At 37.1% G+C, this 18,403-nt stretch overlaps 1 protein-coding gene across 1 annotated transcript in view; it reads left to right on the top strand.

The window, feature by feature from the left end:
* Positions 1 to 18,403, top strand: part of ELL2 (elongation factor for RNA polymerase II 2) — an 85,565-nt gene that overhangs the window by 43,319 nt on the left and 23,843 nt on the right. The window contains exons 3-4 of the mRNA XM_036280484.1: positions 7,839 to 7,960; positions 12,852 to 13,015. Coding sequence (XP_036136377.1) covers positions 7,839 to 7,960; positions 12,852 to 13,015 — 286 coding nt within the window. The remainder of the gene's footprint in view (positions 1 to 7,838; positions 7,961 to 12,851; positions 13,016 to 18,403) is intronic.

The following is an 18,403-nucleotide window of genomic DNA, read 5'->3' as shown; positions in this document are numbered from 1 at the left end:
TATGGTTATCTGGATGTTGAAGAGTGTTCAGTGGCGTGAGAGAAGAGTCCAGGTTGACTCCCCAGGATGCCACCAACCTCAGTAACTAGATGAATAGCAGTTTATTAATTGGGAGATAGATGATGTGGGAGGGTGGAGAGGGTGGGCAGATTTAGGGATAAGATGATAATTATTTTCTATATAAGCACTGAGTGTAAGGAATATACGTAGATTGTAGAAGAGACTGGTTAAAATGAAAATGAAAAGCAGTTTTATGATAGTTACAAAACTAAATGAGTGGTTTTTATTTTTGCTATCAAAGAAAAACTTGTGGATTAGCTCAGTCATAAAGTTTGAACAAACTTCTTAGATTTTCTCAATTGCTCTCTCACTTTTCTTCTAAAAGCTACTTTGGCATTTAAATCAGTTTTGCAGTAATTTTCAAATACAGATTTTCTATTCTCTCATGCTTCATAGCCCATATACCTTTTCCCTGATACAATATCTCTGGTATTTGCCATTTGCATCTTTCCCCTGCCAATAACTGTCACCCCCCGCCACACACACACACACACACACACACATTTTTTTTTTCTGGAAATACCCAGTTACCAACCAAAAGACCCAGCCACCTGGTCTTTTCTAAATAATTTTTAGCCATGACACTACAAAATGAGTCATAACAGAACTCACTTTGAAGCCCCCTTTTAGCTGGTGAAACCAGCATTGGTCATTTGTATTTTAGTGCACTTAGCTGGTGTGGATTCAGTTATATTAAGATACTCATTATGATATTCAAAATACTGTATACCCTTATATAAACACATATATGTATATATGTACATACACACACAACTCCAGTCTTTTAAGAAAAACCACATTAGTGTCATCCTTGATTTTTCTCTTTCTTTCACTCCTCACATTTAATATGTCTTGGAATCTTGCTGCCTCTACCTGCAAAATGTATCACAAATCCATCCACTTTTCTCCATTTCTTGGTCCAGGTCACCATCCTCTTACCTCTGGATTTCTATACATATGTGCCACTATGGCAGGAACCTTTGTTAGTTTTATGTATTAATGTATCACAGAAACTAGAACGGTGCCTCACACAGTAGGCACTCAGTTAATATTTATGGAATAAATGAATTAAATGAACAAATCCATCAATCAACGTCATCTTATTAGATACATTTAGAAGGCTGATTTTATATTAGTTTTGAAATGTTGCCATTTATGGTTTTTCCAAAATGGCCATAACTTTTAAAGAATACATTAGGGATGAAAATGCAATTCTCAAGAAATGATTTTTCTAATAAGACCATATCCCACAGAAGTAACCGAATGAAGAAATCTCAGTATTGGCTTACTGTATCCTTTCATCAAGAACTTTGTAAGAAATTCTAATAACAGGATCTAAAGAAGTTATGTGAAGAATAATAGGGAAAGATAATTCTACTTTACTTTTTTCCTTTATATACATTTTGCTAAAGAGGAAGAATGTAAGCAAACAAATGGGGTTAATTTTTTCTGAATTACACATATTAATTGATACATGGCCTGAATGTTTTTGATAATTGCCAGTATTTCTCTTTGTGCTAGATTTTGCATTTTGCACTAATAGCCTCAGTCAAGTATCATGTGGAAATTTCAGATGTTTCTAGTGCGTATGGGACCTTGTCTACCCTGGCCATTTCCTGCAGTGGGAATATTTAGTTCTTATTGATTTCTCTAGTACTACTTAACTTTTTGTATTGCCAAAGAAAGATAAACCTCCCTTTCCTACTCTCCTGCACCCACCATGACATTGGTTTCCACAGCTGGACTGATCTGAGAGGTTTTTTTTTTTTTCCTTCCCTAAACCCATAATGTTAGGCCTTAAGTCATAACTGCTGCTCTAGTTTGAAAAACAGGACTTGTGGCTTTCAGGTTGAGGTTTCTATTTTCTGTTCTGATTCTAGATTTTTTATGCTGCCCCTAAACTCTGAAACCTGAACAGTACATGCAAATGCTGAACTGAGTTTTCTAGATTGTTAGGAAATGACAGAATCATTAAGAGCCTGGAAAGGATTAGGGAATTATAATGTTTAAATGTTTGTAGCTGTCTTTATCTATATCCAAACTAAGATATATAGTTTATATATAGTAAAATAATAGATATAGTTGTCAAATAACACTAAGGGCCAGGTAAGCCCTGGCTGGTTTGGCTCAGCAATTAGAGCGTCGGCCTGCGGTCTGGAGAGACCCGGGTTCGGTTCCCACTAAGGGCACGTACCTCGGTTGCAGTTTGTCCCCGGCCCTGGTTGGGTCGTGTGGATGGCAGCCACTCAATGTGTCCCTTTCACGTCAATCTTTCTCTCTTTCTCTCTCCCTCTCACTCTATCTGAACAAAATATCAAAAAGTGTCCTCAGGTGAGGATTAAAAAAATAAAATACTAAGAGCCAGGTTGGCCTCCTGAGATACCAGAGGAGGTGGGTTCTGATGTCATACAAATTGGGAAACTACTATTTAATTTTTTTACTTTAATTTTTTTTGGTATGTGTCCCTAGCGGGAACCGAACCCCGGTCTCTCTGGTCCACAGGCCGACGCTCCAACCGTTGAACCAAACCAGCAAGGGCATGGGAAACTACTATTTAATATAAAAAGGATCTACAGCAAGAAGAGTTGTTTTGTTTAACCAGGCATTTTCCAAATTTATATGAAGATAGAACCCCTTTTTTATATAAGGAAACTTTTCAACATGCTTTGGAAACATTGGTGGAAAAAAGAAGGCACTCCGATTGTTCTAGTGCTGGCTCAGGCATTAATCAACATCTTCATTCATTCAACAAACATGTGGAGTGACTACTTTGGGCTACACATTGTTTGAGATGCTGGTGATATCTACAGGGAACAAACCAGACAAAAGCCTCCATCTTTCCAAGGATTATGTTATAGTCAGGGGAGAAAGACAATAAAAATAATCTGTAAATAGTACAGGTATTAAGTGTTTAGACAAACATGGAGGCCCTAGGGTTAGGGGTATAGGAGTTGCAGTGTTAAATAGAGTCATAACCTTGAGCAAGTCACTTTTCTATAAAATAAAGAAATTCAACTAGATGATCTCAAAGAACCTATCAGCACTATGAGTCTGCTTTAAAGACCAAGCAGCCATGGCCAGCTCAGCAATTAGAGCATCGGCCCATGGACCAAAGTGTCACAGGTTTGATTCCCAGTCAAGGGCACATACCTGGATTGCAGATTCGATCCTCAGCCCTGGTTGGGGTCATTCAGGAGGCAACCAGTCGATGTCTCTCTCTCACATGGATGTTTCTCTCTCTCTCCCTCCCTCCCTTCCACTCCATCTAAAAAAAAAAAAAAAAGGTAAAAAAATAGTAATAAAAATAAAGACCAAGCATTATCATATCAAGCTGTGGTACTGCTGGGTCAGCATCTCATTGGGTGTTTACAGTCACCGTAGCAGAAAAGATTGGATATTAAAACTCATAGAATTACTGTGTAAGAAAAGCTTCTGTGAGTTTAAATTATTTGTAATACCCACAAAATAATAAAGCATTTATGTTAAATGTTAAAGAAAAACCTAATGGTCTTATTTTTAATCTAATGTGTTACCTCAATCCAATATCAAGTAGAAAGTATTTGATTTAAGGGTAAAAAAAACCTCTGTATAAAGGTACCAATGACTTTTAAGCAGGTGTTAGTGCACCTGTGTGAGAAATTTGCAGCAATGTGCACATTGCATTTCTGCCCTGCATCCTGTGTAAATAGAGACCCGTGACTTGATGTTGAAATGACCTTTCAGACAGTATTTCATTGCCACATGCCTGAGCTTGTATCTGAGAATAATTACAAGCCTGACTTACAAATCTTGATATACAGTGTTTATGTTAATTATAAATGTCTGAAAGTTGCCTGAAACTTTTTCTTCATAGCTTTTTATCAAAGACAGACTGGAGTTTGGGAGGAGGGTTGTGGCTTGTGGTCCTAAATCTTTGATTTCCAATCTTTAATTTTTGGAATGAAATTTAAAATCTGCTTTTCCATTTGCACAAACTTGGTGCTATATTTTTATGTTCTTTATTTCAAATAAGAAGCTGTTTGGAATCATAGTCTTTGATATCTTAAAAATATTTAATTCTTAAAGCCTTGAGCTAAAAATTTCAAGCTGACCACAGATCCTTAATATAAAGATATTCCCACTGACCTCGAGAAAAAGCTTAAAATACTATAATTAAAATTGAGAAGTTCCTATCACAAAAAGGGATACTCTTCCAAGATTGTTTCTAAATCAGATCTCAGAATTTTTTTTTCCATGATGGCTAGCCCAGTCCTCAGAAGCTAACCCTAGGCCTGCCAATAACATACATTTAATTTTCATCTCTAAATTCAAAGGCCAATATAAGAAAATGCTTTGTGTCCATTCTTGAAGAAAAGACTGATCCCTATTTTACTGTCTAGACAAGCTGTGGAATAGGCTCCTGTATGTCAGAGAGATGAGTGATGAGTATTCACAAGTTTCTCTCATGTCTGATCTCTGAAATGTCTCATTTATTACCCTTGATTAGATAAGGTCTCAAGTCCCACCTTAACTGTGGCCTTCAACAGTTCCACCAGGCTCTGGCTCACTCTGAGGTCCCCTTGGTTTAATTCTGAAGCCTCCCTTCCCTCCACCCCGCCTACCCTAATTGTCATGCACCATCTGCTCTTTCTTGCTAAGTCAGTCTCCTGCTTTACTGCCCAGGGCCAAACTGTTATGCAGATTTACCACCAATGAATAAAAGTGCTCCTTTGTACATCCATTTTATTCTTAAGAGTATATTTAGACATTGATACAAATAAAATTTTATCTAATTTGTACCGTCTTCAGGAAATTAGATACACTATACATATAGACCATGTAATGTAAGCTTTTGACATTTTAAAGATATAAAAATCGTTTGGTAACATTTTACTCAGATCTTTTTCAGGAAAAGTCTGAGATTAGGTCAGTCTGTACCGTCTGCATTGCTACTACTCTAAAAACCACTGAGGAAAAGTGATGTAGAAACTCAGAACACCATGTTCCCTCATCATTCCTTAACCTTCAACACTCACCCCACCTCCACAGCTGGAAAAAATACTGTGATATGCAACCAGATTCACCCTTGGGTGTCGAAATGAATATAATTTTGCCCTGATGCCTTCCCCTAGCTCCATCCACAAGCTCACACACATATGCCCACAAAATGGGACAGTGGGTAGGAGAGATTGTGGAGAAGTCCTGCTGTCATTCTCCCCCATATTACCTTTCTGCCACAGAACTGAGGACAAAGATTGCTTGTCACTGGTAGTTAGCAGCCTGAGAACTTTTGATATGTGTAGTATATGTAAGAATAAAGAGGAATGGCAGGGATCACAGGCACTCTCCAGATAAGTGTTAACTTTGTTGTGTGTGTTTTTAAGTTGAAAAACTATCCTAGTTTTTTAAGATATTACTATTGCCATTGAGGTTTTTGGAACTTACTAAGGAAATAGAATTCTCAGAGACTGTCACTACAAAGATTCACTTTCTTTATCCTGAAGTGATCCTTTCTCATTTTGAGACTAAATATAACTGTAAATGTGGCTCATGTGCACTTACTTACTTTTCAGTGTCTTGTAATTGGAACTTATAAAACTGGAATAAAGTTTTTGTTTTTGTTTTTTTGGAATAAGTGTTTTAAATAGGTTGAAATGGCTCCTTTTGTTTGAAATAAAATGGGTACCTTTATTTCTTTAATTATATTATTTTTCCCTCCACTTCTTTATTAATGTTCAGAAGTCAGTGAAATCAGAATTCTCTGACTTCTCTTTTAAGGGACTGACCTATTTCTATTTCTAATCCATAGTTTCTCAACCCTGGCCCTACTGACATTTTAGACTAGGTGATTCTTTTTTGTGCGGCTGTCCTGATGTATATATAGTTAGAGACAGAATAAATTAAGACTTACTCACAAAGGTCCAGATTTTTAGAAATAGGAGAAATTTGGGGAAACGAGTAATTTTAGGGCCCAAACATGATATAATTTATAGAGTAGATAATAAATGTAGAGGTTTATTATGCTAGGAATGGGAACTAATTTGAAATAGAAAGTCAAAGATAGTTTAAATTCATGGATGGTGGAGGCTCTGTGGAGTATTACCTAATATTCAACATCTTTGGTGAAATTTGGTCTTCCAGGCTCTACATGATTCTTCTGAAACTCCTTTGAAAAGATGTTTTTCTTTGACTTCTTATTTTTTATCCTTGTTCCTTTTTTAAACAAACATTTATTGCATGTCTACTATGTGCCATACACTGCAAATTGTCTCCCTTCTTACCTTTCTTTACTTTTTTAGAGATGGGGTGTGAATTGGAATTGTGGCTCCAAATACTTTTCTGTAAGTCAAAAGTTAGGAGTCTTTTAGAGTGAGTAAGTCAGAGTTGCAGGGTGTTTTGGAGGGCCAAGCAGAAGTCACACATACTTACACTTGCTTACTAGCATATTTATGAGTGTGTGCTCACACACACACACACACACACACACACACGGCATCTTCCAATCATAGAAAGAACAGGTTTGGGCGGAAGAATGAGAATTATAAAACACTTTTCCCTCCAACTGGCTACTAAATTACTAAGACTATGTATTTGGGGGCTGGAGAGCAGGATGTCATATTTAACACTGATGCCAATGAATCTTTTTTGTAATTATCACCAATGGTGGCCCCTGAAGACCCAAAAGAATAAGGTCTCAGGAGCTAGAAAGGGTGGAGCAGTTGAAACACAGTGAGAATGTTCCAGTTAATTTGTTCATAGATGTTTATTGAGATTCTACTTTATGCCAGGAATATGAGCCCAGTGCAGTGGCTCAGTCACCTAGAACAACCCTGTCCCTTCCCTCATCTAGTGGAGAAACCAGACTTTGAGCAAGAGCATAGGAAACATACTCCTGTTTCACAGTGTTGCCTGAGGCTCAGCCTTGGACTGCCCTGCAAAATCAATCTCAGTAGGCTGCTAACCCTGTTCTATAAGCATAAGGATGAATAAGGGTTGCATTTTGATGTGAATGTAACTAGAGCATTCACCTTATACTGCTAATTAGTCTTCAAAAATATTAATCAAAGTAGCAAGATTTAAATTAAATGTGTATATAATAAGAGAACAAAAGATTAGGATATGGACTCTATTTTAGAGAGTATTTAAATATGTAGAAGCTATTCAGCAGGGGGGTCATGTTAGCCAGAGAGAACCTGTGTGGGTCAAAAGAGGACTAACTTTTTGGCCATTTCACTAATAATTCTTTTTTTTTTTTTTTATCCTCACCCGAGGATATTTTTCCATTTTTTGTACAGATAGAGTGGGAGGGAGAGAGAGGAAGGGAGAGAGAGACAGAAACATCGATGTGAAGGGACACATCGAGTGGCTGCCACCCGCACGACCAACCAGGGCTGGGGACAAACTGCAACCGAAGTACATGCCCTTAGCGGGAACCGAACCCGGGTCTCTCCGGACCGCAGGCCGACGCTCTAACCGCTGAGCCAAACCGGCCAGGGCCACTAATAATTCTTTCATGTGGACTGTAATCATTTGTTTATCTGCAATGAAGACAGTTCCTCTCAAACTAATTACTGAGAAGTGATTACTGGCACTTTAGGGTAAAAAGTAGACATGAGAATGTAATGAGTTATAGACATGCTTGCCAGATCCCTTGGATGATTTGCTAATTTAAATGCTGTAAATAAACGCACAATAGGGTTTGGGTATAAAATGAACATTACTTGAAAGAAAAAAAGTGAGCTGTCAGATCATAGAAAATTTATAATTTGAGGTGTTTTTCTCTTTTTCCCTCCTTTTAGCTTGTCAAAATTCCCAGAAATGATCCTGTCAACGAAGTGCATACATTTAACTTCTATTTGTCAAATGTGGGTAAAGACAACCCTCAGGGCAGCTTTGACTGTATTCAGCAAAGGTTCTCCAGGTAAGTTCATTTCAAGGTATACTAAAGGGAAAATCATTTTTCTTTGAGGGTTTTTCAATTGAACAATAAAATACACAGTAGTCATTTATACATATTTACTTAACTAAATGGCAAAACTCATTTATTTATTTGAGAAATATTGAGCACCTACTCTGTGCTAGAAATTATATTTGTCACTGTGGGATACAATAACAAAAATTTTAACATTCTTGCTCTCAAGGGATTTTTAAAGTACAGATTTTTTTTTTTTTTTTTTTTTTTTTACATATAGAACATGGTTTATTTGATAAGTTTATTTGACAAGACAAGTTTGGGGATTTAAAAAAAGGTTTTATTCACTGTATTTAAATAAGAGTGCCTTCTACAGTACACTCAAGGCTTGCATTCAAGATTAAAGGAGGGGAAAAAAATCCTATATATCTTGTATATTCCCTTCTTATTCCCTGTGCAAGCCTTGTTTTAAGGTAGATTTTTAAAATTCTTTATTCCGCAGCAGAATGGAAACAAGAAATTAACCCCACTAATAGCAGTCATTCCTGATTTTTTTAAAAATGAAGACAAGAATACACACCCACATCCCAGGGTACCAGGGAACTCTTATCTACTTAGATTCTCTGTCAACAATGAGCTACTTGTTTCACTCTTTGCTGTGGTTGTTTCTGATTAAAGAATGGGCCCCTTGAGTAGGGGGAGTTCGTTCTGCCTGTGGATAAAGACAAGGCCTTAGAGCCCCCAACCTCCCAGGAGACACTGATATTGCCCAAAGTGCCCTAGGCCATCCATCCCTCTCTCTCCTCTGTGCTACACTTGAAACTATCTGAGTGCTTGCTGTGCTCGGGAGAAAGACGAAAGGCAAGTTGTGTTTCAAGTGAGCACAGTAGGCAGAGATAAAATAAGACACATCACTGAGAGTTCTAAATTTCTCCTCTCATTTAACTTTTAATCTACCTTTTTCCCCTGAATATATGTTAGTTCTGCTTTCTAAAAATTACCCACCTCCAAACATATTATTATAGATTGCATATGTTATACATTGTATAGACCTTTCTGCACTTATTCACTGTGATGGCTACTGGTCACATGTGGCTATTTACATCTTGATTGATAAAAATGAAATGATATTAAAAATTCAATTCTTCACATTATAGGCTCAATAGCCAGGTGTCTAATTGCTATCATAGTGGAAAGCACAGATACTAATCATTTTTACCATTGCAGAAAGTTCTATGGGACAGTATTACACTCTATAATAGAATCACCAAGTATAAGGGTCCTTGGTAATTGTGTAGTTCAACCCCATCTTTTCACAGGTGACTTACCCACAGTTACAGAGCTGGTTAGTTTAGTGACTGGGCTGAATGAAAACTGGGTTCTCCCAACTTCCAGTCCTGTGTTCATAATGTACAACAGGGCACACCAATTTATTTCTTTTTTGTTGTTATTGTTAATCCTCACTTGAGGATATTTTTTCCATTGATTTTTAGAGAGAAGGAGGAAGTGGGTGGAGAGAGAGAGAGAGAAACATCGATATGAGAGAGACACACTGATTGGTCGCCTCCTGCATGCACCCAACCAGGGCCAGTGATTGAACTTGCAACCCAGGTAGGTACCCTTGATCAGGAATCAAACCTAAGACCCTTCAGTGTGTGGACTGATGCTCTAACCACTGATCCACACTGGCCAGGGCGGGCACACCAATTTCTAATTATGGTACATTCACCTAGAATGCTTGTCTTTAGATAATTATTTTATTATAATGATATCATTTTGACATCAAATTGAACTATGTCCCATAGGAATTTTATTAAGGAACTTAATTCCCTCTTCAAAACTAGTCATGTCATCATAGGTAATATGGTTTCTCCCTTACATCACAAATACTCTGTGTTTATTTCTACCTTGCTTGTTTGGAGAAGGATTTAAGGTTACTTAAAACTATATATGATGCAGTAAGAGAAAAGAAATAATTATTGTGAGAAAATTAGGACAAATGCAGTAGTATGATCCAAGTGTGCTTTATAAAAAGTATGATCCAAAGTATGGTTCAAAGTGCTTTATAAAATGATGTGATATGGGTATAAATTGAAATTTGCCACTAAAAAAACAAAAGCACTCAAACTTGCAGTTCTCAACCTGGCAATCAAACCTTTTCATAGTCTGTATTCACCTATTCTATTTGATTGAATTTTTATTTTTCCCACGAATCCTGTCTTTCATGCAATTGTGTAAGTTCTTCAAAGGCAGGGACTTTCTTATGCCCTTTTTTATTCTTACAATACTGGTGGAGCTAAAATTAAATATTCAATAAATAGATGTCCAAAAATTACATATTAATTAGTCTCCTATTTTTTTTTTTTTTTCATAAATCTCCTTAAGCCACCCTTTTACGTAAAGTGGAAGAAATCCCAGGTGGAAATTACCTTTAGAAAATTCCTTAAATCTGCCCATTCACAGACTTACTGAAAAGATTTAGTTTGGGACATACAGCCCTGTACAGTAATGTGCACTCAAGTGTGGGAAACAGTGAACTAGGATAGAGAAAGATTACTGTGTAGGAATGTTTTTACACATATGTCAAGGTATTTGAACTTTTAACATAACTCAGTTGAAAAGGGATGAGTGGAGAATTCTATAATACTTTCTTGCCTACAGGGTTTAGCTGTTTAGTTTTCATGGAAAGATGTGTTTCTTGATCTTGAATGTGTAAACTAAAACTTCATCATGATTGGCAATAGGTTCAGCTTATTCAGCTTATTCTCACTACGTAAATTACTTAACTGCTGCCAGACCTTCCATACTGCAGCCTTTCTGTGCTCAGCCACAATCTTCTATTACCACCTTTTCTTCTCCATCCCAATTCCCCTGAGGTTAAACCTCTACCCTCCCTTTCTCCTTCCTCTCCTTTTATTGTTTTTTTCAGCATTCATACGTGCTCAGGTGAGTCTCATTAAAAAAAAGAAAATAAAGACAACCTCCTTTGCAGTCACTTCTGGAGCCAAACCCTGGCTTTAGTAGCCACCATTCCACTGAAACTGCTCCCCTGTGGCATCCTTAACTGCCTTGCCCTAAATCCAGTGAATGTTTATTAGTTTTTTTTCATTCTAGGCTTGTTGCCAGCATTTCACACTGTTGACCACTGAGTCTTGAAGCATTCTATTCCAGTGTCTTCCATGGCATACTGCTTTTCTGATTTCCTTCTACATCTTTGGCTATGCCCTTCCAGTCTCCTGTGGTATTCTTTCCATCTTCTTATTGCCTATTTTAAATATTAGTATTCTTCACAGTTGGTTCCCTCCTGAGATGTCTCCTCATTTTTTTTAAAGCCACGATATCTAACATTGAACTTATTTTCTTTCTTCCAACCCTACCCCAGTGTCTCAATAAATGGCAGCTCCACACACCTCATAACCTTGGCATGATCTTTAATTTCTGTTTCCCACACTCTCCCTCTATGGCTGATGACTGACCAAATCCTATCAATTCTGCCTCCTCACTATCTCTGGAATCTGTTTACTACTCTGCATTACTACCCTGCCCTACACTGGTTCAAGTCATCCCTTCTTGCCTATAATTATTCAGTAGCCTCCTAACTGCTCTCCTGTCTTCTTCCTCCCAATCTGTTCTTTATCTAGATTGATCTTTCTACAGTACAAATGAGATATTTTCTCTCCCCTATTTTCAGCTTCTGTTATTCTTGGGATAAAGTCCAAAATCCATACCATGACCTCCAAAGCCCTGTGTATTGTACTTCTAATGCCCTCTTCAGCCTCATTTCTAATATTCTTTATAACTCTCTCACGTAACCGAAAAGCTCTTCCTTGCTCCCCCTGAGTCTGCACAGGTTGGTTATCTTCTTAGAACACTTCTGTCCTTCTTCTCCCTTGTTTTGTCATCCCTCTAGGTCGCTCTGACATCACTTCCTCTGGGCAGCCTTTCCCACAAGTCCAGGTGAAGGACTTTCCTGAGGGTTCCCTGCCCCTGGAATTAATCACATTTCTGTCATAATTTCCAGTTTGCTCATCCTTGTCACAGCCTGTGTACCTCACACACTGCCCAATAAATATTTATGAGATGACTGAACTGATATCTTGAAAAAATAGTATTTGTGCAGTTATTAGCAATTTACAAAAATTTTATCAACCCTTATTTTTAGCATCATAACAAAGCTATTTTCAAATAAGTTTGGAAACTGGGTATCAGAGCTACAGTGGCATTTTTATTACTTTCATATTCCAATCTGTTTTAAGGCCATAGTAATTATTTCTGCCAAAATATCTTGTCCAGCATTTTTTTAAATATTTGCTATATAAATAGATTATCTTTTATAGAGGTTTAACAAAGTAGTAAATATAAATGCTACAAATGTTTAGAATCTTTGGGCTAGTGATAATTAAGTTTTAATTTTTGGCAGTATTTTAGCTTTAAAATTAATATCTTACTAAGAATAAAAAGAATTATAGTATATCTATTTATCTGGTCAGTTCTAAACTATGAATATTATGGTTCCACTAAAAGTAAATTTTGAACAATTCTCATTTCAGTGGTAGCTAATTTTTTAGAAATTGTTGACTTTTAAATGAAAAACTTATAGTTCCTATCAAGATTCTGGTATTTACTCCAAATGCTGATTTTTTTCAAAATTTCATGGATTTGGTCTCTGATAGCTCACTTCAACCATTCTCTTCACAATATGGAAAAGAAAGTGACATGAAATGAAGAGAAACTCAAATATTTTAAATGATATTTACATTTAAAAATTACTAATATTAGTTATTTTAGGATTTCAGAGTTATTATTCAGGCTGCTGATTTTAGAATTGTACAGTTCTTGCTTGTACTTTATTGTGCAAAAAAAGGGGCATTTCTAATAAAGCCATCATCTTACTTGATAGCTCTGGAGCCTCCCAGCTCAACTGTCTGGGATTTATACAAGATAAAATTACAGTGTGTGCAACAAACGACTCCTATCAGGTGACACGAGAAAGAATGACCCAGGCAGAGGAGGAATCCCGCAACCGAAGCACAAAAGTTATCAAACCCGGTGGACCATATGTAGGTTTGTACAGATATCCTTCTTCTTCTCGCTGATTGAGTGGAATAATTCAAGATCATTGTAGGTAAATACCGGTAATACTAATTTCACAAAAACACAAAAATTAGTTTTAAGAATATTTTTGATAACATGGTCAGAAGTCATTTGTTCTCTTCATACTCAACAGAAAAACAGATTTAAAGCTTTTATTTCTTTTATAAATCTGAATTTTGTGTTGGCTATTTGTTATTTTACAATATTGGGGTCTTATCAAGTTATTTTACTATGTGAGGTTGTAAGAATGGTATCATTGTATTTTCTTTGTCATTGGAGGATGTAATTTCAAAGGCAGAAGTTATGGTTTTTGTTTTGTACTTTTATACGGTTATTTTTACTATATATGTGTGTGTGTGTGTGTGTGTGTATATATATATATATATATTCATAGTATTTGTGAGTTGGTAACCTTATTTTTACAGCTTTTGCTTAAATTTTTCAGAGAATCTTTGTGCAATGTCAGATTTTTATAACCAAAGTATAAGATATGCTTATAGCAAGCATGTGGTGCCTCCTTGGTACCTCAATTGTGATGTCATTTATGGATCCACATCCTCATCCATTAATTAAGAGCCTGCCCCACTTCCATTATGTTTATCATCAGCTCACTCAAATATTCATCAGATTGAAGGGAAGGAAGACCAGATCAGCAAGACAAGTCTCTCCTTTATGAACAGTGACCCTAACAATTTTAAAGAGTCCATTCATAGTAACTATTAACAGTAATAAAGGGAATTATCAAGAATAAGAATGAGCTCTTTGAGAGCTTGGTCAGTTTAGTAATACAAGTCACTGGATAGTAAATGAAGAAAGGATATTAATTTGGAAACATAAATACTCACAAAACCAGTCTCTTGAAGAACCAAATCCCTTAATATCTTTCCATAGTTTGGTAAAATTCTGCTTTTGTATTTTCCCATTACTGACCTAGCTACAATACAATCAGCTTTGAGAAGCTCCACCAGTGTTTTTAATTATTATTTCTTTGGAACAAAGCCAGTGCTCCTGGGACTTGGTGCTTAGCTTAGATACATTTAGTTTGGTTTAACAACAATTCATATCTTTACCCATGAGGCCCAATTCCCATGCCAGAAAGTTACCAGCAATGAGATTTTTTCACCTTCCCTTTCCTGCTGGGTGAGGTAGCAACTTCCAACCTCTTTTCTTCCTCCTTTATCCTTACAAGTAACTTAATTAACTTTCTGTGCTAATTGGCTAAATCTCAAATTATTTTTAAAATACATGCGATCTGCAGTACTTATATTTCAGTACAAACTATGAATTTGCTATCCCTGTTGCTTTAAAGGTTTTTTTATTTTACTCTATCCAATACTACCATTTCAGAAATAGTGAGATAAATTGGTGTGTTTGAAAAAGGAATGGAAGACTCAAGCCATCTAAATGACTTTTTTCCTCCCAGTATAAGTAGCTGAAAACCCTTATCTTGATTTATTCCAAAGCTTGAAAATCAGTAATCATTACTGTACTTTTCCATTGAATGATCCTGGGTATCCCCTATGTCCATGTGTTTTTGTTTGTTTTGATAGGGTTAGGTACAGTTCATTTGCAGCTTACACAACAGACTTCACCACCCAGAGTCCCATAAACCATACCCTTGCTAATGGTATGGGAATTTTAGAATTTGCAGGGTTTCTTATAGGCACTACAAATAATTTATATAAATTTTTGGGAGTGACCCACATAAAATTTGAGGTTATCTAAGTTTTAATCTGAACCAAATTACATCTACACCATTCTAAAAAGAGCTGGCCACCCTGTTTGCACACACATGTTCCCACATCGGAGCCCTGCAGTGGCCTCTGCCAGCCCAAGTGCTCTGTTTCTCCTCCTCTGTGCTGTGTCCTCAGTGCCCCAGCCACTCACCATCACAGCACAGTGTTTTTTTCTGGTCTTAAATCTTGTCATTAACCTCCTCAGCCTTTTATTCTCTAGGTCAAATAACCCCAGCTCCTTTTAACTTTTCTTAATATGGCCTATATCCCAACCCTTTAATTATTTTTATTGCTCTCCTCTGTACTGCCTCCAGTTCTTCACCTCAAAGTTCAAAACTGGACAAGCCACTCTTAAGAAAAGTCTCATCAATTCTGAACTGAGGGGAGCAAAAGTCTAGTATCCACATTGGTTTTTCAGTTGTTTTTTATTTTTTATTGTTCCTTGTTATGGCATGTTTTGTTTTGTTTTGTTTTTTCTTTTAACTTTATCCACTTTCAGCCCTTTACCATGTTTCTTCCTTGTAGGTAGTTTAGTGTATATCCCTGCTTTTTTTCAGTATTACAAAACTGTCTGAGTTGTTTGGTTCTTTAAAATGCAGTCAGTCACCCTTCAATACTAATATTACCCAGTACTTATTGAGTGTTTGTGATACACAGGTACTGGTTACCATTTTACATGTCACAATCACCCTATGAAGAAGCTTATGATTACCTCTTTTTACATATCAAGTTGTTGATATCAGCAAATAGCAAATGATATGGGTTTTGCCTCAATAACAAGTTGTTATTTTCTTAAGACAATAGCAAATACCTCTGTAATTTATAATTGAATATATCATATAAAATGATACCAAAAGCTCACCTATGCCAACTTAGAGGTACCTGCAGAATAAGGTTTCTGTCAAGAGTGTCAGCCTAGGTACAGGACAAATGGGAATAATGCTGGCCACACTGTAGGGTTATGGTGGCATAATGCCAGGCCAGGTCTCTAACAGTTGAATTAGGATGCAGACCAAGTTTAAGAGGATGAAGACTGTGCTCCTAGGAGTCACCTGGCCTAGTTACCCAAGAATATGAGCTTCTGAAAGCCTCTTGTGGGCTGAAAAAAACCAAAACCTATTTCACCTGGAGAGTGCAGGAGGAAACATTATTTGCTCAGTAATGTTTCCAATTCGAACCATGGCATTTGTATCAGTGGTAAGCACTGTTGTGTTATAATACTTCTGTTTGTTAAAAAGAAAAAAAATCACTAATTATCATTGCTTCAGGTTTACTAGGATCTTAAGTCTGCTCACTGACTCCTACCTAAATTCTGGAATTTTATTGAATTACAAATTTTTATAATACTAATATTTACGTATAGAAACAAAAACAACCAATCTAATTTCTCAGATTCTGTTCCTGATTTTCCTAACTTCTGCCCCCATCCTCCTTATTTCTGATGAGTTAGTGCATGTTTGAGTGACTTTGGACAAATCATTTCACATCTATGGACCTTAATTTTTTTCAAATATTAAATAAGGGGTATTTGAACTAGATAACATCTAAGGTTCTTTGTAGTTCTAACATTTTGTGTTTGTTGCATATATATATATATATATAAAAGTGACCATAAATGCCATATGGTGGAGATGGATTCCACTGTTATGGATTATGTATTTAACCTTGACAGTCACATATCATCAAAGTCGTGCCAGCATTTTTAAAGCCTTGGGTCAGTGTTATCAGGGCTTCTGGTCAGGTTCCACAGGACAGAAAACAACTGCAGGAGATGGCTACCATCCCTGCTCTCTGATATACTGTTTTAAAATTTACTGAGAGCCATTAGATGAAGGGATAGATGCTTCTACCATCTCAGTAAATGGAGGGACTAGAGTGGGCCCTTTGCTTGAAACAGTGGTTTAGATGTGGTCCCAGATTACCTAACCCTGCCAGACCCACTGCTGCTGTTTATATAAGGAGCCCAGGGAATTGATTAGCAGTTGGGTCTGGGAAGAGAATTAAGTTCTCCCATAGGCTTTATTAAAAGGCCTTTTCTGAGGCAAATGTAAAAAGTAAAAATAAAGCATTTCTTCTGCCCACTTTAAACCAAACATTTTCCTGCTTTACTTTTTTCTTTTTCTTTATCATCTAAATTCTTTAACTACTTATAGCACTGATGTTTTCTTCATTTATAGGCTCTCTAACCTTAACTAGAGGCTCATTCATGGTTGAATAGGCACAAATTGATGGAAAGTCAGTGAGCAAGTAATTTTTGCGTAAAACTCATTGGCCCAGTGTGGCCAGATTGTTCTTTCAACATTTGAAAGAAAAGAGTTACTCCACCACTGCTTGTTTAAAAGAAAAATGAGGTAAAGTTTAAGTGAGTATATGGTGGGTAAGAGATTCATGGACTCAAGGATGACAGTCTAGCATTAGGCTCCTAACATTTTGTGTCTGTTGTATATATATTTTTTGATAGTAAACCTTTTGACTCGAGGTGACTCTAACACTGTCATAGTCCTGACCAGATTCTAATTCCTATTCAGACATCATACTTACACACATCATAAGGGCAAAGTGAGCCTCCCTTATTTGTCTGCCCTATGTCTACTTCAGGGACGAGGTGGGGTTAAACTCAGGAGACCTTGGGGCTTTCCTGAGACTGGGGATCAGATGTGGGTCAGACATACTGGAGAGGTAGGGCAGCCCAGAACACAGTGGTAGTACTGTCACTTTGTGTTTTTATTTTTATTTGCCTTCCTTGCTGGCTTGAATTCATTTGAAATGACTAGTCATGGTGTGTTGAGCTTAGCTAAATATTCTGTTCATCTTCCTCCCTAGAGAGTTGACGTGGGGGGTGCCCCATAGTAACCTTGTTTAGGGAAGAGTAAGTTAAGAGTAAATTAAACAGGTTTTAAGGGGAAGGGAGTGTGGAATTTATAACATTCCCTAAACTTTTGTGACCTCAATTCTTTCTTTTTTTTCTTTCGTTTCTTCACAAATCTCTATGAAAAATTCAGGGAATAATACTGTTTGTTAACTCTATTGTAACTGAGAAATGGTGGATTGGGAGGTTTGCATTTGCCATTTTAGAAATTTCAATGTCTCCCAATTCTGGCAGTTTGGCAATATGGGAATACACACTGTTTTGATTCCAGTTCCTCTAATGTCTAATTACTCTCTTGCTGTCATTCACTGTAATTTCACTTTGCTAGTCATCAAATTCTGAGTCAAAGTCTGCTAAGGGACAAGCAGCCACACCCCTGCCTGCATGGAGCTTGCAGCCTAACATGAAGCAACAGTGGACATTAGGCATTTGTTCATGAAACCTTTTCCACAAAGAAATACAAGTAGAAAAACTTGGGTATTTATCATAGGAGCTCCAAATGCTAAGAAAGCACTTTACCATTTGAGTTTATCCCATTGAAAGCAGTGACCTCGCCCTGGCCGGTTTGGCTCAGCGGTTAGAGCGTCAGCCTGCGGTCCACAGAGACCCGGGTTCAGTTCCCGCTAAGGGCATGTACCTTGGCTGCAGTTTGTCCCCGGCCCTGGTTGGGTCGTGTGGGTGGCGGCCGCTCGATGTGTCCCTTTCACATCGATGTTTCTCTCTCTTCCTCTCTCTTCTTCCCGCTCTATCTAA

The sequence above is a fragment of the Molossus molossus genome, unplaced genomic scaffold, assembly GCF_014108415.1.
Source record: "Molossus molossus isolate mMolMol1 unplaced genomic scaffold, mMolMol1.p scaffold_m16_p_3, whole genome shotgun sequence".
Classification (NCBI taxonomy): Eukaryota; Metazoa; Chordata; class Mammalia; order Chiroptera; family Molossidae; genus Molossus; species Molossus molossus.
This window is presented reverse-complemented; position numbering and strand designations above follow the sequence as displayed.